The 20329-nt window shown below is 39.9% G+C and overlaps 3 protein-coding genes across 4 annotated transcripts in view; 1 reads left to right on the forward strand and 2 right to left on the reverse strand.

Moving 5' to 3' along the window:
* Window positions 1–1166: 1166 nt before the first annotated feature.
* LOC111321832 (uncharacterized) lies at window positions 1167–3883 on the reverse strand. Its single transcript, XM_088742480.1, has one exon. It carries the CDS (start codon window positions 3717–3719, stop codon window positions 2538–2540), a length of 1182 nt encoding a protein of 393 aa, XP_088598606.1. The 5' UTR covers window positions 3720–3883; the 3' UTR covers window positions 1167–2537.
* Window positions 3884–4339: 456 nt separating this feature from the next.
* Window positions 4340–9501, forward strand: LOC111321833 (uncharacterized). Of its 2 annotated transcripts, XM_022924813.2 has the most exons (5): window positions 4344–4582; window positions 5754–5874; window positions 7624–7728; window positions 7875–7944; window positions 8111–9501. In XM_022924813.2, exons 1-5 carry the CDS (start codon window positions 4395–4397, stop codon window positions 8413–8415), a joined length of 789 nt encoding a protein of 262 aa, XP_022780548.2. In that variant the 5' UTR covers window positions 4344–4394; the 3' UTR covers window positions 8416–9501. The 2 variants fall into 2 exon arrangements, with proteins under 2 accessions (XP_022780549.2, XP_022780548.2); XM_022924814.2 differs by lacking the exon at window positions 7624–7728 and having other exon boundaries at window positions 4340–4582.
* The window catches only part of LOC111321790 (citron Rho-interacting kinase), a 30451-nt gene continuing 18871 nt past the window's right edge, over window positions 8750–20329 (reverse strand). Inside the window, exons 26-46 of the mRNA XM_022924759.2 lie at window positions 20153–20224; window positions 19804–19920; window positions 19537–19646; window positions 19367–19450; window positions 18179–18314; window positions 16830–17186; window positions 16024–16195; window positions 15258–15471; window positions 14552–14640; window positions 14221–14404; window positions 13861–13949; window positions 13524–13789; window positions 13367–13447; window positions 12669–12813; window positions 12154–12296; window positions 11836–11928; window positions 11438–11546; window positions 11201–11335; window positions 10992–11072; window positions 10329–10413; window positions 8750–10248 (exon numbers count right to left, since the gene is read on the reverse strand). Of these exons, the coding sequence (XP_022780494.2) occupies window positions 9900–10248; window positions 10329–10413; window positions 10992–11072; window positions 11201–11335; window positions 11438–11546; window positions 11836–11928; window positions 12154–12296; window positions 12669–12813; window positions 13367–13447; window positions 13524–13789; window positions 13861–13949; window positions 14221–14404; window positions 14552–14640; window positions 15258–15471; window positions 16024–16195; window positions 16830–17186; window positions 18179–18314; window positions 19367–19450; window positions 19537–19646; window positions 19804–19920; window positions 20153–20224 (3111 nt within the window). The 3' untranslated portion in view covers window positions 8750–9899. The remainder of the gene's footprint in view (window positions 10249–10328; window positions 10414–10991; window positions 11073–11200; window positions 11336–11437; window positions 11547–11835; window positions 11929–12153; window positions 12297–12668; window positions 12814–13366; window positions 13448–13523; window positions 13790–13860; window positions 13950–14220; window positions 14405–14551; window positions 14641–15257; window positions 15472–16023; window positions 16196–16829; window positions 17187–18178; window positions 18315–19366; window positions 19451–19536; window positions 19647–19803; window positions 19921–20152; window positions 20225–20329) is intronic.

The raw sequence follows: 20329 nt of genomic DNA on the forward strand, positions 1-20329 counted from the left end.
CACAATTAGCTACTACCGAAAGCTATTTTTACTAATCACCCGATCATTTCTTACAAAAAAGGAAATTACGACAAGCAAAAATACAGTTCGAAGGCGATAAAGCGATGCGACCACAAAAAGCGGCGGCCACATGGGGAGTCCGTGCCGTATAGCAAAAATTCATCGTTTGTCGGCGCAAAACTATCCACAGAAGCTTCAGATGATTTCTGAGACAATTCATCGTCTGAAAAAGTCGACATTTCCCGACTGACAACGAAACAGTTCCCAAAAAAGTAATATGTGTGATTCCCTGTCCAGCGAACAAAGTGAGTTGTGACAAAGCAAAGCATAAGTTTGTTGAGCCTTTGACGTCATGATGACGTTTTTGCGGGCTCGGCTGGAACATGTTTTCATTAATGGCGGACGATTTTTGGACGACTTTGAAGCGGTAAAAATTGGTCATCGAAGGTTTGTTTTGAGTTTTTAATGGTAAAAAGGGTCTTAACTTGACCCAATTCAACATTGTGTAAACAATTTAGGCCAAATAAAATGGTCAATTTTCGTCTCAGGGGCACTTTAACATACACTGGTAACTCCCTCGTGCACATAGTTAGCTCAATTGGTAGAGCGCCGGACTGTTGTGTGGGAGCATAGTTAGTAGTTCAAATCCGGCCGGACCAACACTCAGGGTCTTTAATTAACTGAGAAGAAAGTACTGCCTTTGTAATAATATCTCCAAACGGTTAGACTTTCTAGTCTTCTCGGATAGGGACGAAAAATGGAGGCCCTGTCTCCTGCAGGGTTGGGGTAGGAGACGTTAATTTCCCACACACGAGATTACTGTGTGACGGATGTCCTCCTCGGGGTGGGATGGGTGGGTAATAAAGAGGTTAGGTGTCAATTGGAACGAAAGTTCTGTTCCTTTCTCCTGCCATTCCTGTGGGGAATAAATTAAACTTAAACTTAAGTTCTTCTGATTGCTACTTTTGCTGTGTCCTAATGAGAATATTTAGAAACCCCTCTGAACTTAACCTTTCAGGACGCTTAAATCTGAAAAAAAGCCTGCTCCCACAGGGTCACCACATGCTACTTGAAACATGGCATAGTTCATTCAAACATTAATTTACCTCTCTATGTTGAAGACACAGGCTGTGGTATTAATTAAAGTCATATGAATCACACCAACATTTAATTGTTTCTTTGGTAATTCTTTATTCAAAAACACTAACAAAACTAGGAAATAAGTTTTCACAAAAACATTCATCTTTCTTACAATTACTAGTCTTCATGACTGATTGCCCCCCCTGCCCCCTACTAGGACATATGGTACTCTGCACCTCGATATGTATCATGCTTTCAGCCCTTCACAAATAGCAAGATTACAGTAACTTAAACAACAACCTTCTCTAATGTGTTATCAGGTGTAGAATCACTAGATTGACCTTGTGATTTTAAACCTAAAGTAACATTTTTGAAAGATGACAATTATTCACAACCTAAAATTCTTGATTTGTACAGATTGTTTTATGTTTACTTCAAACAGATTCATTAAACAGAATCATTGCCAATGCCATATAATTATAATTTCTGTCCCTTATTTTCAGTCATTTTAATTTGCTGTAATGTAACATAACTTAATGAAGAGGTGAACAAAAACTCTAAATTATAATTGGCATGAGTGATTTAACAGTAGCATTTGCACAAATCAATAGAATTAAAGACTATTGCCACTGGTTCAAATTTGTAAATTGAGCGGCAATTACTTATATAACCCTCCAAGTCTCACAATCCAAATGGAAATTCTCCCCTCTGACTGCCATACATTTCCTTGTAAATCAGAAGGAAAAGTTACATGTTATATCATGATGACATCGAGCTGAAAAGCATCTTATCTCATGACCTATTTGCCAGATAACATATTGGAACCACAGGGAGAGGTGACATGTTCATCACATCTGGGAGTTAAAAGGATAACAAGAAAACATATTCAAAATGTATGGATATGGACTGAATCTAGATACTTAAGAAACTCAAATTCAAACATAAACTTCAAAATATTTACCAAGCTTAGTCAAATTAGATAGGTAGAAATACTTATCTCGAAGGAGGTATAAGATCCAAAACTTAAAGAAATCAATTGATGGAAATGAATTGCTTTACCAAAAGTTATTTAGTCATTTTCATTTATTAAAGTAGCACTTCCTATTTCTTAGGATCCTTTGGTGGCACTGAGTTCTGACAAATTCCATCACATTCTAGGGATAACACCACCTATTTCTGGAAAAATATCATTACTTATCTCTGTGAAAATTTTCCATATAGCACTGGAAAAGTTTGTTCAAGGACAATAATGTAGTATTGACAATAAATTTGCAATCAATTTGACTGTCAAGTCTTATTGATATAATTTATACCTATAAAAATTTCTAATTGGTTTAACTTTATTTTTCTGGATTATGATTTTGCAGTACAATCTCTTGCTAATTGGATTGTTATCTGCTCATGATGCTTGTTATGAAGATATCCTTCACATCCCTGTCATTGAATTAGCATCTTTATTACTGCACTGATGTTTTGACATTATCTTGTCCCCAAATTTCCTTACATTTCACCCAGATTGATGCACTGTAAAGTTCATGCAGATATTTGAAGACACTACCATGCTCTGGATGATAGCCTGCATCATCTCCTTGTGTTCCAGATCTGGATAGGGATCTACATTTTCCTGTTTCCAAACTTGTAGTTTCAACATTGTGATACATGGTGCGAATATTGTTTCTCCGACGTTCAGATTTGGGTCTCTGCTGACGGGTCAATTCTTCGTGTTTAACCCTCCTAATCAAATCAGAGTCATCTCTACTTCTGGAGGGCACATTTCCTGTCAATCTATTTAACAAATCATCTTTGTGTATATCCTCTAGTCTCTCCAGATCTGAATAGCTTAATGGCATCAGGTGAGAGGAGTCTTTGTGGAATGAATAAAAGCCCTCATCAAGTGCAAACTCGTTATGAATTGGAATTTGATCATCCTCGTCATCGTCAAGATTGATCAGATTACCAACAACTGATCCAGTTCTGTTGACAATAACGTCACCAGAGATGTCACAATGGCGAATTTCTGAAGAAGCAATAGGAATGTCCTGTTTCTTTTGTGGTTTACTATTATCCAGCCCATCATTATAAACAACACCAAACTTTCCTATCCCACTCGAACTAGGCAACTCAACAATTGGATCAGCGTTCGACCCTTGTTCTTCAGAATTTACCTCATTGGGGCCTGAAGCTCCCGATATATTCGTTGTCAAATTTGAACCGCCATTTGCGCTCGAACTGACAAGGTCATCCGAGGTTAATTTTGCTAAAGTGCTTTCAAATGACTCTACCATCATTCTCAAGTACTCGTAATTCGAATGAGTGATCGCTCTCATCCAAGATTCCATTTCTTTCGGTGTATCAGCACCAAGAATATACGTCCTTGACCCATCTCCACCAAAAGTTATCTGAAATGCGTATGGTTCTCCACTTTCTGCTAACTCTACGTGACAATTGTCCAACACAATCACTCCGATGGGTTCTTTGTCGGACCTTTTCTCGAAATAATACAAAAGATTTCCCTTCAGAATAAACCAACGTCGCTGATATCCTCGATTCACTTCACCCTTTTTATTGAGGAAGCCTTCTTTGTCGATTGGAGCCGAGGAAGTAGAAAATTCAGCAACGCAACGTTCGTTCAACCTCATAGTAATACGCACTATCTTTGATTAGTTCACCAGAATAAACATCTAAGACACCATCCTTAACTCTGAATGGGCATGGCCCTAAACTGACGAATAAAACTCCTCAGTAGTAAATATGCGTTCCAGGAAATTGTCACTTTCAGGCTCCATGTTTTTTTTTTTCTTGGTCACGTGATATAAAACGAATAGAGGGGAACTGGGTTCTAAATTGGCAATTAGAGCGTGACCTGGCACTACCAAAACACTTCAAACTTCCGGTTTCTCACGCTTTGGTCGACGAAAACAATCTTTTCGATGGAAACGTGTACAACCCAGTACACAATGTTTCGACAAATTTTCCACTCATTTATGATTGTAGGAGAACCTAACAATTGAGGTAAAACGAGTTTGGACGATGGCAGACTATAGGCTTTAAACAGATCGACCATCTTCCGCCATTTTGGAATTTAAGAGGTGAGTGTATTATAATATCGTAATTTTGTATCGTTAGGTTGTTATCGTTAGCTTCAATTCATGATTTTCAGTGAATTTAAGGGGGGGTCAGTAAGGGGGGGGGGGGGGTCAGTTGACCCGGGGTCAGTGTTTTGTCCTAGCCCGAAAATTTTTGTGGGATCGCTCTTTAGGAGCTTAGAAACCAGGCTCAGTTTAGTAATCACCGATCACCAAGCAGAAATAAGTATGGCGGAGTGCCAGGCGACGTCAAGTTGCTTGTCGTTTTGCACTCTAGAAGAGAGAAAAGCAGACGGGAAAATACTTTATTACGAAATATTTGAGTGGAAAATTAAACATGCTCCGAGCGGAATTCACCATTTTTCTGATGCTTCGCTAGACAAGCAAATGAGAAGGGATTTAAACACCTGGATCAGGTACGCCCGGGGTGGGGAGCGGGGGAGGGAAAGGAGGTGGTTATTCCTGGTAAGACACTAATTGTGTTGTACCGTTGAATGGCGTCGCATTTTTATGACTGGAGTGACTGTAATGGAGTTGCACATTTTTGGGTTTTTGGGGTTAAGAAAATCACGGAAAGTAGAGATTTAAAAATGGGAAGATTCACAGTCAAAAATTTGCTTCATTGGCCCAAAAGTAACTAAGATTGGGTCTATAATTGGTCATGGAGCACACTATAAGAAGGAAGGGTTCTGAGGAGCCAGTGGTACATACTTAGCACAAATTGATTCAGGCTTTTAACTTTATTTTTTCAACTTTCATACATTTATTTTTGTTAGATCTTTTCTCTGCAGTTGTTGTTCAGTGCTGATTTTGACACTGATCAATGTTTTTTTGTTTGTGTCCAACGTTAAGGGATATTAGAGTCATTGATTTTAACTATGCACTCTTGTGAAGAGAAGTTTTAGTCCTTGGTTTTGTTGTTGTTGTTAATTCAGTGCCTAAGATCAGACAAAAAATGATTACAACCGATAACAATACGTCTTTTTCTTGGGTAGTTTTTATGAGCTAATTATACAGCAGATATCTTACAGGATTGTTTGTTTACATGACTTAATCATCCAGGTGTAGGACCTTGATGCCCATAATTTTCTGTTCAGTTGCTCAAAGATTACCTAATATGCTAATAGATACCAAATTTCATCTAATAGGCGTCACAAAGGGTACTCATCAATGAAGTTTCACCTAAATAGCTATGTCAGTTATGAAAGTATTCTAAAACCTTGTCATATGGGGTACACACCAAACAAATCTTGTGGTCACATACACTATGTACCGGTTCATGTACCTGTAAGAGATACAAAACTGATACAAAGTGGCATTATGTGTATAACCTTTGGTCACCAGCTGTGTCAGTTGTGATAACTCAAGGGGTAGCTTATTGAGGAGAAGCAATGATCATTAAGGTATTCCATTCACTAATCTTTAAATTGGTATCATTGAGTAAAAAGAATTATTGATCATTTCATAACCAGTCCATGGACATGTTCCCTACTTATTTATCACAATGAGCACTGCTTTATAAATGTAATTTTTAATTCAGTACATTGGGAGGTACAGTAGATCAACATGATATACTAATGCTTTTAGAAACATAGATGAAAGGACTTCATGCCAAAGACTACAGATCTTATTTTCATTTTCTGTCCCTTGTGAGGCAGCCCTTGAACTTATCATTGGATTGAAAGTTTCCATCATCTCTGCAGGTGCTGTGAGTATTGACTATTACTTTTTCACTATAAAACAGCAAAACATAACAAGTTACATGTACATGTATGCTTAGTATGACCATCAAGCCGTCTTTTTAACAGCCTGGAAAGCAACTTCAAGCAAATTTGGGGTAATGCACATCAGAGAATCTTAGATCAGCTCCTAATGGTGGTTAATATTCTACTGCTCTGTTATTCTTGATCTTGTTTCACTACCTGTTTCCAAAAATCTACCTCTTTCCATGCTCACTCATAATGTTACCACAGTATATGGTGTAGTAATGAAATGTTTGAGTTCACACAGAAGGTAACCTACACTAACGACCAGTTCACTAACGTCTTGGGTCGTTTTGCCAACATCTCAGGTCAGTTTGTAGGATGACTCGTCACAACCCTACATCACACAAAGCCACAACTATCAGAACTCTAACACGACGCGCACAACTAGTGTGTGACTCGACAGACAGCTTATCCGACGAGAACAAATACCTTCACCGTGTTTTTACGAAGAACAACTACAACAACGACTTCATCCGACGAAACACTCACCGACCCACTACCACTACCGAAACAAACGACACCGCAACCCCTACGACTACAGCAACCATACCGTACATAAAAGGCATGTCTGAAAACATCTCGCGCATCTTACTACCCTTCAATATCCGCGTCGCCCACAAACCCATCACCACACTACGTCAGTTACTAACCAACGTTAAAGACAAAGACGAACCGAGGAACAGACAGGGAACGATTTATAAGATCAATTGTTCCGACTGCCAAGCCTCCTACATCGGTGAGACTGGCGGAAACCTCACAACAAGACTGACTGAACACAGACGAGCGACGAGGAAAGGTGATGTCAGCAATCACATTGCTGAACACCATCGACTTACCAACCACAACATTGACTGGGACTCTGCGCAATGCCTAACCTACAGCACTGACTATTTTCAACGACTGACTCTGGAAAGCTGGTTTACTAACTTAGAACAGACTCCCCTAAACAGATGTCAACAACTACCCGCTCCATACAAACCACTCATTCACGACCTAAACATCACAAACGACCGAAAAAGAACGACCTAACTTTACCGACAGATCGAAACAGACCAATCACGACCGACTTACGTCACTTGAGTCTTACAGCCAATAACATCACGGCAAAACCAACCGATCATTTCACACGAACTGGAATAAGAACATTCTACTGACAACAATCATTCACTTGACTCTGATGATGACTTCCGCACAGGTTGTCGAAACGTCAGTCACTACCACCGACAACAGTCCTTCTCAGGACTACACTCACCCGGACGATCAGACTACACCTTCACAATAAAGTTTCTCCTTCATCTGTGGTGCAATAGGCCAAAATGTACAAAAGTGCTCCAAAGTGCTACTTGGAAGAACACAAAAATAAAAAGAAACTGTTGGGAAATAATCCTGATTGTTGAAAGGCCGGTCCTCAGAACTATTTTAATTTATTACTTTTGGTGAAAATTATAGCTGCCATCTTTGATTTTTTTTTGAGCAGCAGAAGGCTGGGGAGAGGAAAAAAATTTGTACCAAGCAGGTGAGTGATGGTCAAAAAGGAGAGGGGAGGGGGTGGGGCAATCAAATGACTTGAGAGAAATCAGTGAACTGACCTGAGATGTTAGTAAAATGACCTAAGACATAAGTGAACTGGTCATCAGCAAATCGACTCGTAGGCGAAATCGGTTGAGTTGTGCATTTTCTTTGTTATGTAGGGAAATGGATATTGGGAGTTTCTACTCCAACAGCGAGGAGCAGACGTCGTAGCTTTTGATCAAAACACTGTTTATCCAAAAGATATGAGATATCTAGAGATCATGGTAAAGTTTTTTTGTGTTTTTTTTTTGTGTTTTTTCTGCGGGAGGATTTCTTGCAGAGGATGTTACATTTAACCCTGTATCACACACAAGGTTTCACATCGAAAGCAAAAACCTCTTTTTCAACTTGTTAATCTTGATTTACTTAGAAAGGTGACCCAAGAATTTTATGTGATTATGAAGACAGAGCTTTACTGTTAAGCTGGCCTGATCATGCAGGTAAATATTCGTGTTATGGTCACTATAGCCTCTTTATCACTCAAATCCCTTCTGCTTGGTACTTCTTCTCTTCACCAGACCTCGCTCCCCAAATCATTTAAACCATTACTGCTACTGACTAAAATTCATTCGTTTTCTTTAGTTTGTATTTTTTTGTTGTTGACAGAGGATTGCCCATTCTCACTGGACTGTCTGAAGTACTACAAAGGGAAAACTATAATTCACATCGGCGAACTCTTTGGCGAAACACTCTCATCAAATCCCTGGGGACAAACTACCTCACGTGCTTTCCAGCTTCGACTCGGAGAAACTTTCCGCTGCGTGTCACGAGTTCAGCTTCCAAACTGGCCTGGTCACATGGATTCACTAACAGTTTGGTCACGTGCTCCAGACGTCGTCGACTGTGAAGGAGCTGATATGATATTTATTCCATTGGAGAATCCGAGATACTTTGGGTGGAGAGGTACTTGATGATATTTGCACTTCCTTATGACTAGACTTTGCACCCCTGGTCATCATAGAGCTATGGATTTTAATGAATATCTGGAAAGAGTTTTCTAGCACTGGACATCACAAAGGACTTGGCAATAAAATTATGTGGTCTCATCAAGGATAGTGAAACAAACAATAGAGGAAAGTAGTGTTAAATTTGAAGCTTTGGCACCTTTGTGGGCAATGGGTGATCCACATGACGGCAATTTGTTATACTTTTGTAAAAAGCTGTAAATTATTTTTATCGCGAAAAGGGTGTTGACAAATCTGTTTCAGAAAAAAGAACCCTTGTAAAGCAAGACAACAGAGTAAATCTCTATCTGTTCTTTTTATTAACTCCAATTAAAACTTACAATGACTGTGGTAAAGGAAGCACGTTACTTTAGTTAGTGGATGTAAACATTTTTCCATGTCCTCAAAAAACTGATTGATCAGTCCTCGACAGGGGAAATCATCGTGCCGGCGTTTTGTCTCAGACTCCCTTAACTGTAACCTTGTGAGGCTGAGAAGCAGCAAAAATGAACAGGTCTTATCGTAAATACTGATAACATTAATAATGTACTATTAGTCGAGACTACAAAAATTAAAGTTCATTTATTCATAACAATAATTTGAAGACAACCTATTGAACCATTGGACAATTAGGCCAATTCCCTGACAATGATACAATTACTCAGGTTTCGTTACTCGGAAGCTTCCGGATAACTTCCACATAATTGTATTAAAATACTGTATTACTATAAACACATTTGATATAGTAGTCAGAACTCAGAAAATCGTGAACACAAAAAATGTTCATAGAATGTTTGTGTTCCAAGGGACAAACCAAACGGGTACGAGGAAACTAAACCGTAACAGCAAATCTGTTTATGGTTTTGAGGTTTTTTTGCATTCCCCCACTAGACAACTGAACTTTAAGAAGCTTATCACAGTGTTCATGGTTTTCTGAGTCTCACACTGAACAAGACGGATTCATATTAATTAGGGGAGCACCGCGCTTCGGTTTCTTAATGGAAAGGACCACATTCGATATTTGCACAATAAAGGTAGTTTCACGTGATAAAACTGTGATCAAAGGCTGGTTTTTAAATAGAAAGTTGGGACGGCTCGCGTGAAGAAAACGTCTTAAGAAGACTCCTGTGGGTGCCATACCCAAGCCGGGACGCTGTATTTCGGAATGACTCACTGATCAGTAGAGTTCGAAACCCTTGCACATGGTTTAATGGATTCCTAATTACGTTCGCTACATTGTAGCTCAAAATATAGCTGGTCATTAGCAACCCTTTCCGTTATTTAGAACTTTTGAGCTCGACAATGATGCATCAGACCGATTGTTGTAAAACTGAGTTGTTTATCAATTTGAAGTAGCTTTCGCGTGCATTTTAATTCACAACTGCAGGAGATTCAATTATTGCTATCATTCAGTGACGATGCATTATTCGCGTGCTCTTATAATTGCTAAGTCACATGTTTTCCTCCATCAGAGGCCTAACTGCGCGAAAAGTGCTGCTCTTTTTAAGATTTCCTCCTTTCGGCGACTTCACCCAGGTAGATCCAGGACTCCACGAAGGTGAACGAGCCAACATCGACGAACGTCGGCTCGGGCTTGACAATCGGGATAGCTCGGAAATGACGGACATGCTTTCTTCATCGTCCTCGGGTTGGAAGACACTTGCGGGAGCTGCGTTACCTTGGAAACATAGCATCTCCACTTGTTCGTGCAACGTGGAAGCGAGATACACTGCACCGGGAGAGACTGCTAGACCAAGGACTCGTGGATTTTGAATTTCCAGAAACTTGTGCACGTAGTGACTACAATAAAACAAGAGAAAAGCGAAAAGTGAAACATTGAAATTATTACAAATAATTAAGGAGGACTAGTGCAAAGGTACCTGGAATTTTCGGCTTTGATCGGTGGGATTTCACAAACGTCGATTGAATTAAAATGAGTGACAAACAGGAACGGCTCACTGTATGCTGTACAAAAGAAGAATTGAACAAAGTCAAGTTAGCGACCTCTACATATTGTAGACTTAAAAGATTTCGCGCAGGGGTCGCCATTTGCACTTTCTAGAGTACCAGTAAGGTGAGCATCGTTACTGTGCAACTTCACTAAAGGGAAATTTCCATGATGTCAAAGCGGTATTTTATAACTAATCAAATGCGGGCCTTAACTTAGTGCGTACCAGTATGAGTCAATCACATCCACATTAACTGAGCCCTTGATATCTCGGTTTAAACAGGGCAGATAAATCGCACATTACGTTGATTCTCAGCGGCGATTTTGGCGAAATATTAGACATTTTAGAAGAGTTGAGCCTGCGAATCCACAATTTCAAATATTGTTAGCAATACAAGGACTCGATCGTACGCTTTCCTTTTTGCAGACAATAATAATGCTGCGCTGTTTTCTAGTCTTTCTTGTGTGAGTGAATATCAAGACCAATTCTTTTGTAATGGTTGATCCAAGTAAAATAATGAGCCGTCTCTGTCGCAGAAATATGAGCAAGGAAATAGTAGAGGAGAATTTTTCCAAATTTTATCATGAAACCCACCGAAAGCAAGCGGCAGTCTGCTCCACATCAAAGGTTTTTGCCTGCTGTGAGAACCAAAGCTGTTCACAAAAACCCCAAACTCTGAAACAGGGTAAAATTAAGATAAGTAAATAGACTTGCATGGTTTTTGACAGTATCTCGCGCATCAAAGGCTACACTGAATATGCGTGTGATCCATTTTTGGATTCAAGTCTATAGGCATTTCTCACCGTTAAAACAAAGTAATAATTCTTCGTTGTCTGAATCCGCAGCGGTGACATCGAGAACGGCAATCGGGAATATGTTTAGTTGAGCGGCTCCATAAACTGCAAAGGCTAATGAAGGGTCTTTGGAGTTCAGAAATTCTGCAAGGAAATTTTGGGTTTTATGGTGAGATAAATGTGATCTTCTTCTCGCATGTCTTGAAATTGGCAAATCTACTATAGAATTTGATTTCTTTTCCAAACCTTTTACAACGTGTTGCTTTATGTCCAAAATGTAAAACTTGCCAGTGCCGTAGATCACGTAATTCTTACTGAAATGAATGCAGTTACATGGTTCGCTTGTCTCGATCTCCTGCAAGTGAAAATAAGTCCGCAATGTACCCAAAAACCCAAATGAAGTCCAAGTTCAACCAACTCTTATGAGCATGTGAGAATTACTCAGAGTCCAGCCTTTTATTTGGGGTAGAAGCCCTCCTCACCATACAGCGATCTCAGGCTTCTTTCCGGAACAAAAGCTGGTTATCCAACATAAAATACGAGGTTGAAGTGTCTTAAAAGAGCTTCTCAATAGCGGAAATGTTCTTGAATTAGATTGGCAAAGATGAAAGACTTAAGCCAATGGAAAATTTATGTTTCCTTACCTTGCGGGTACAAAACGTCCCAATGCTTGCATTGTATCGCAACAGCAAAATGCTGTTAGGAGTTGCAGCGCAAATGTAGAAGTTTCCCTCACACTGACAGAGTGCAAAAAGTTGTTCAGAGAGTATAGCGTACATTTTCACGAGATGTTTCACAGAAGTTTATGCTATAATATCGTTTAGGGTTAATACAATCAAACAAAGGCGGGAAGAAAGTTATCAGAAGAAGACAACGAAACGTTGTTAATCATGTCATGGTCATTATCAACACATAATTCAAGAGTCAACACCCTTGATGTGCAAGAAAAATATTTCACAAACCTGCCCAACAGCAAACAAGTGACAATTGGTGATTTTTTCAATTCCCTGTGGAGTCAGCTCTGTTATTGGCACAGTGGAGTTAGAGTGTCGTGCCCGGCTTGTGACTTGCTTAAGATCGACGCTACACAGCAGTCTGTCTTTGCCTGAAAAAAAATTAGTTTAGAAGGGCACCTCATCGATCAAGAATCTTTACTTTTGTTTTCTTTCTCCGAAACCTACAAAAGCAAAGAATTTGTTTGAGCTTGTAAGCGTATGGCGAGGTGGAAGTACAAGGTAAAAACTTTCAGTGTCTTGAGCCCAAACGACGACTTATGGTACATCGAGGACTCCACACAGTACACGGGATCATGATAACCAAAAAACCTCGAGATTTCCTCGTAGCCTAAATCCCTTAAAATTTTAAAAAACAAAAGTTCAATTCATTGTAAAAGAAAAGTATCACACCTTTAAAAAACATGTTTACGCTAAGAGAATATAAGATAAAAACAGGATATATGTGATATTTTTCACTTTACCTGCAATCATGATAACTTGGTTCAAGTCACTCAAGATATCAATCTGAAACGCTCTCTCGATTCCAGGAATGGCTCGAGGCGAGTGTTTTCTTGGGGTGTCAAGCGACAGAGAAAAGAGACCCTCTTCTGCACCAAGGAGAACCAACTAAAAGAAAAAAAAAAATTAAAATAATAATAATAATACAAATGAAATAGGGAAAAGTAACTAATTGAAATAAATGTATGAAAGCGACCCTCGCAGTAATGAACCCTACTTATGTAGGAGTGGAAATAGGGCCTGAAAAAAATGTAGGCCCGTGCGGGATTTGAATCCATGACCTCTGCCATACTGGTGCAGTGCTCTACCAACTGACCTAACAAGCCAACTGGGAGCTGGTCATACTACATAAGCTGGTTAGTACTACATAAGTAGGGTTTATTGCTGCGAGAGTTGCTTTCATACATTTCATGACACCGTAGTACACATATATGATTTTCATATATTCAAAATTAATTTATTTATTACAATAATTTCTTAAGGCAGCAATGGATGAGATGGCTGCAAGGCGAGATTTCGGGTACCAGCACAATTACTGTAACGAAGGACAGACGAAAGATCTCGCATGAATTCCAGGCCAAGCGTCGGACGACTTTTTATATTGCAACCGTCGCGTCCATGAATTACATCGACGATACCCCAAAACTTCTTTGATTATTACCTCGTCATTAAGCAGTTTTGTGCAGTTAATATCAAGACGCTCGCCTCCCTCCAAATGAAGTAACACGTTACCCATGAGCTTCTGCAAAGAAACATGAGAATCAAGTCAAGAAAAGGTTACTCTGCACGTATTACAAATCACAGAGAGCGTTTGTAACCTGATCCTCGCCGTCAATATTCTTCTTCTTAATCTCATCCAACACGAACTCCAAAGAGGTGACCCATTTCTGTTTAACTGGGAATGAAGGCGCTAAGATGTAAAGATTCTGAACGGGCCAACATCTCTGGCGCGACTCCACCCTCAGTATGTAGGGAAGATCCGTAGGGGCGGTACCTATCAATTCAGATGACATGACAGCGGAATGAACGGTGACGTGACCGTCTTTGCCACACAAGTGTAATACTTCTGATGGAGACGAGTTTTCTGAAAAAGAGAAACGCAACAGTTTTACCATTACGGCAGACACCTTGGAGAATCTCGAAATACTTTCTTACCGCCCATATTTTCTTTGTCATAAAGTTGCAGCATTTGATCGGCCAGGACTACCCATTTCTTCTCCCATCCATGCTTGACAGAACCACAACTGTAAAAAAGATACAAAGTTGTTTGTGACCACTAAAGCGGTTAGTCTTTTTTCATCAACATTGAGAGGTATCTTTGAAGTGATTACAAGTTCATCTTCGTTTGATAAAAATTGCGTTTTAATGTTTTTATCTTCTGGCATTGCTTTATGCTTGATGTGATCTCTGCTGAGACAGAACGTTACCAAACTCAACATGATAAAAAGTTACAATCCTAATGACACACTGAAGTTGATCTACTCCAAAATGCACTTTACAAAAAGGTCTGCATACCGTGGTACCCTGAGCCATCCTTCTCTCCTGCCTCCCAACCGAGTGGTGCTCTGTGAATTGCCCTCAGTTTCATCGCTCTTCTGTTCCTGAAGAGTTTCAGTGAAGTGCTCAACAAACTGGCTTGGTAATCCACATGTGCGTGGGAGGTTTGGTGCGCACTTTACATGGCAAACTAGGCCACACTCTGTAACGAAATGTTTGAAAGTGAATGAATGATCCAGTAACGTACATTTAGGTATCAGAGCGACAGTTTCTGTTAATCAAAGAGGTGATAATATCTAAAAAACTTCAAACCCCGCAAATGTCTTCTTTAAAAACAAAATAGGCTTACCAGCACAAAGAGATGATGGACGCACGAAGTGTAGAGTATCCAAACACGTAGCACACTTGGTAGCACGCATGTTCAGGGCATTGACAAACCTGATGATAGACGACAAACGTATTATTTAATATGCTTACAACACTACCTAAACCTGCGTCCTACGAATTTTGCGCAAACCGCCGCCCAGTTAGCCCAATGGATAGTGTGCTGGACTGTTGTGCGGGAGGTCGAGGGTTCGAGCCCCGGCCGGACCAACACTCAAGGTCTTAAAATAATTGAGAAGAATTTGCTACCTTTCTATAACATCAAGAAATGGTTAGATATTCTAGTCTTCTCGGATAGGAACGAATAAATGGAGGTCCCGTCTCCTGCAGGGTTGGGGTAGGAGAAGTTAATTTCCCACATACGAGATTACTGTGTGATGGATGTCCTCCCCTGGGGTGGGATGGTGGGATGTACAGGCCCCCATTTAAACCAGCTTCAAGCTGAACTGGGCTGGCCTGTCTAAATATCGTAAATACAAATCAAGAGAACGCGTCTCTCAAATTGACCGAGTGACAATGTCGCCCTGAAGTATGGGGCTGCTCCAAAAGGTCACACTTCTTTTTTCAAACGGGAGTCTCAAAACGAAAACAAAAAACTCTCGGTTTGGAAGGCAGCTAGAATGGTGATGCCCACAAAGTTCAGGGCTAGCAGCAGAACTTGTAAGTCCTACCTGTGTGGTATATTATGATGCATCCTCTCTTTCGGTCTGTGTGATGTTCCGCGGCCAGCCGGAGTGGCTGCATTCTTAGCAGTCTTCGACTGGTTTTGAGCACCCAACGGACTCGGTTGGTTGCTGGGTGACTGTTGAATCGCGGACAAGACAGCGTAAGACTGGGTCGGTTTTGGAGTAGCATTTCCGGTGTTTTGTGATTTCCAGTGTGCAGCTGCCAAAGGGCAAAAACAAGGGTAAGTATGGCTCTGGACTGCGAGAGGCTCCTTTATTAGATAATTTTGCATATTTGTACCACAGAGGTCCTATCTTTGGATAAATTTTAGAGAGAAAAGACAGCTATTTCAACCCATGACAGTGGCTAAGGCAGCTTCTTGTACTCTCCACAACGAGCATAGGAAAGTCACCAACGTTTAAACTTGGTCTACAGTGAGCCAAGAAAAAATAACCAAACATAATACCGGGAATCACGTTTTATTTCGTCTACGAGAAATGTTTGTTTTCTCCTGGCGAAAAAGTGGCCTACTGGGGTTCCTCCACTATAATCCGAATTTGATGACAATTTCCTTTGGAACTGATTGTTCTGAGGAAAGTTATAAGTTCATCTTCGAAATTAAAGCTTTTTGCACCAAAAATTAGACTGAAGTCTCAGTCTGTAAGCATGTTCCCCTTCAAAAGAAGCAAGGGTGTGATGAAGCAGCAGAGCTCTTTTTCTTCCTTGCTTGCTCATGAGTGATCTTTTGAAAGTAGCACATCAGAAGGATACCTTCCATTTTAGCAGCTTGCATTTCTTGCCGAACTCTATTCAGTTCAGTCTGTAGTTTCAAACTGGAAGCTCTTTCCTTCTCCAGCGCCTGCTGCAAGTCTCGCCATTGTTGCGGCACCACATTAATACTCTCTGGTTTCTTGCGCCACGACTTACTGCCACCACCGATAAGCTACCAAACATAATCATATCACTGTTTCTAGACACTACTTACAAATTATCAATAGTCATATCTCAAAGAAATCAGTGAAAAACTATTTTCGGGAAAAAAGAAAGGTCTAACTGGAAACAGGAAAACGATAGCAAAATGGAACTCATCATGCAAAGTTACAATCCAAGAATTTATCTATGTATCATGTAAAGATTTAGGGTTTGTCCTTTGTTGTCAACGAAACAAAACGGTGCGCAGCCAAATAAAGATATGATTATATTAAAAAAAAAACCCACAACATTTTTCCTCGCTCCAAACATGGTACCTTCTAGTGCAGTTGTTACTAACGCCCAACTAGTTTCGCTCTAACGAAGGGTTAACGCACGAACTTCTGCGTCAGCTTTAGAAACTCTGCGGTGGCCAATTTACAGTATCAACTCAACTTTAATACCAAATTATCTCTCTGAGTATTTGAGAGGCATGGGTACGAATCTCGTGGAAGCATGAATTCTTTTCAGGCTTCTTTCTGTGCATTTTCTTTGATTGCAGTTCACGTGTGAGGATACCTTGTACATTTTCATAATTCACGGGTCAACACACGATTCCTATCATTCATTTCTGATAAAATGCAACATGAATTCAGGGACAATTTCACCTTTTTCTTTTTAGATGCTTGGCCTTCAGATTTGCACTGCAAGAAGTCGATCAGTTTGCTCTGTTGAGAGCTAGTTGCCTCTAGTTTGAGGCGCTCTTCAGCATGCGAGGCCTCCATTAGATCCAGCTGCTCAGCTAAAGCAGCTCGTTCACACGTCAGTTCATCGCACTTCTCCATAGCTGCCTCTATGTTCTGGTTTAACTCAAAGTTACTGGACTTCAGCTTAGAAGTTTGATTCTCGAGACGCTCAACCTCAATCTTTAACTTGTTGTTGTTTTCGATTCCAAGTTGAAGTTTGCGTTCCAAGGATTTAATGTCCAGTTGGACCATTCCATATTTGGTCTCTGCCTCGCTAAGCTGCAATGGATGAGGACATTTTAATCTTGGCATCGCTTACACAGCTGTTGTTAAAGGTCTGATCACTTGCCACGAACAAGTTTAATTCATTGGCAGTTTATTTGGAATACACTGAACACTGAGGACTGAACAAACTATAATCGAATCTTTATCAAGCGGCCATCCATGGGGAATGGCGGGGTGACCGCTTAATTCCGGTCAACCGCCAAATACAGGTTCCACAGATCAGGGGTTTTATAAAAAAAAAAATAATACAAAACCCCACATAATTGACCCCTTTATGTACAGAATCTCGCTAAAAAAAGGTAGTTACTTTTATTTTGGGAGCGACGCATCGATTACAAATTACTTGAAACATTATTCTTAGTTTCATTTGAGTGGTTGGGCTCTACAGGTAGAAGACAATACAAACAGACCTTTGGAACTTCGTTAAGGGTGACCACTAACTAAAGGTGAAAATCACAGTGTGACCATTAAATACGGTGCCGCTTCGTACAGGTTCGATTGTACGGGGAAATTATGACAAAAATGGGCCGCACATTCTTCCTACTACGGAACTTATTACCATACTAGGTACACCATCAGGATAAACTTGCAAACTTCAAGAGTGTTATAAAGAGTTACGGTACTTATTCCGCGAGCATTTCAATTGAAGCACTTTCTCAGGAATAATTTAGATAGTAGAAATATCAAGATACTAATTTATGTTCATTATCACTGATGTATTTTTAAAACTACTTCTGCATGAACTTCCTAAATCTGCTATAGAAATCCTTTGATTATTCATTCTACAGTTTTTCCTCTCTTTTCATTATTTTGTATTTTTCCCCTACATTAATTTTCCATAGCAGTCCGCATGTCAATTTACTGAAAGTTTTCGTTCTTCGCTCGCTTGTGATTGGAAATTACTTTATCTCAAAGTTGATGTAAGGTCGCACGCTTGTTTGAAGTGCGCCTCTTAGAAACAAGCCCATCTGGAAGGAATAACTTACCGCTTCTGTCAGCTCCTCGCAACGTTGTCTCTGTCTGTCCAGTTGAGAATTCATCATGCCAACCTCCTTGATATGAGTGCTTTGCACTTCTTTCAACGCATCCTGTAACTTGGATACTTTCTCTTCGGCAGCCGAACTAGGCAGTATAATGAAGCCATTTAACAGAGTCAATGAAATGCCTACATACAAACATCAATCACGCTCTTCTAGATATGGTAAGTGTTTGTTTTTATTACATCGCTCACAACACTCGTGGGCAAGATGAAGCGAATCCTGCGTTCTGATTGGCTACCGGAGCGGGCAAGATGGGCCCATCTTGCCCGCTCGGGATTTCCTGCATCAATCCCGCGCGTGAAAAAAATGGAATTAGGAACCACGTTCGTAATTCTAGGACAATTTCGACGATGGAAACGCAGAAAGTAGCAGATGATAGTGAAACAAAGAAAACAGAAACGACTCTTTTGAGTTTGCTGTGCTACAAACACAGTTGGCTTTCTTTCTCGGCTCTCGAAGTAAACAAGTCATTTCTAAATTCTTAATAAAGCGAAATTTTACTACAATATTATAAATCCTTTATTAACCAAGCTTGTTCGGTCAAGATGGCTGGACAATAGCCTCGTTTTCTTTCCCATTTGCAAAAAAAGAACTTGGCCAAAATCCAGCCACCTTGACCTCACGCTTGGTTAACAACACATATTTATTATATAAACACTGATCAAATACCAGGATTTTCCTTTTACTAAAAAATCAGATCTTCATTGCGCGCAGTGAAGACACTATTTTTATCTTTCACGCGTGAGGACATTAGTGTCGCCATTACAAGAGAGCTTCCTACGCAGGCGCGTTGTGTCTTATGAGGAAATTTTATCCATTTCTAAAAATAACAGAACATTACATGGCCGCTTGGAGATACGAATTTTATCTCCTCGTGCTGAAAGTATCTATCAAGAGTGAGCGATGCGAACGAGTGAGAGATACTTACATCACTCGAAGATAAAATTTGTATTCCCGCGCGGCCATGTAATATCTTCTATATATTCTACGGATATCGCAGGGGATATAAATATATTTCAAAATATTCTTTCGAAAGAAGAGGTAAAAGAAACGATGTTTTTCCAAAGTAGGTTTTCCTGGGAAAGTACTAGAATCCAACGACGATAACTGTCAGATATGTACATTTTCTCTTACCGTGCCGTTTTCTCCTGTTCTAAGGAGCGCCGAGAGTCCACAAGTTCACACTCAGTTTTCTCTTTTTTCTGCTCCAAATCTCCCCTTGATTTAACAAAAAAATATCAAGATGAGTGTTTAGGTTGACTCACAAAATTGGGCACCTCTGTGGCTAGAAAACAATCTAATACCTTGTGATATTCCATTGTAACTGTTTTTCTTCAAAATCTTCGTTGATAATCTCCAGTTCTTCTACTTGATTTTCCAACATAGTGCAAGTAGATTTCAACATCGAGTTGGTCTGTGAACAAGTAAGTGCCAAATTCGGAATACATAATTAGAAACACATGATTACATTAACCTGAGAGGAGTTTGGTGATAAACTCACGGACATAATTGAAAGAAACTATTCGATAGAAATCGAGTCTGCAGACGGAAATAACAGTCACCCAACTTACAAATTCTATGCCTTCAGCTGCTCTCTTCTTTTCATTCAGTTCATCTTCAAGTTTCTCCTTTGTCACCTTTAGATCACAATTTTCGTCTGTAAGTTCTTCAACCTTCTTTTCCAGCTCCTAGGAGAAGATGAAATAAATAAAACGATCAGCACAACATTCGCTAGGAAAGAAAAACGCAAGAAACAGATTGACCCCTTTCAAAGCACTTTAAGAAAAAAAAATTGTCATCGAGAACTCACATTTCTAAATCCTAGAAGAAAATCATGAACGCTGTTTGTTTTCTTATTGACGTTGCAATGCCTAAGTCTGTTCCAGTATAACATCAAGAATTGCATAAGGTTTGACTTACTTTGGTTTGTGACACCAGTTCGTTGCAGCGATTGGACATTTCACTAAGCTGAACGTGGATTTCCTGAACCACCTGTGTATCACAAAAAATAGAAAGGAGACTCGAATTTAGGCTGTAAGTCGTCCCTTTTCGGTTAATTATTACAAAGATATGATCGGAAAAAAGCAAGGCAATAGA

This window comes from Stylophora pistillata, chromosome 13 (assembly GCF_964205215.1).
Source record: "Stylophora pistillata chromosome 13, jaStyPist1.2, whole genome shotgun sequence".
Classification (NCBI taxonomy): Eukaryota; Metazoa; Cnidaria; class Anthozoa; order Scleractinia; family Pocilloporidae; genus Stylophora; species Stylophora pistillata.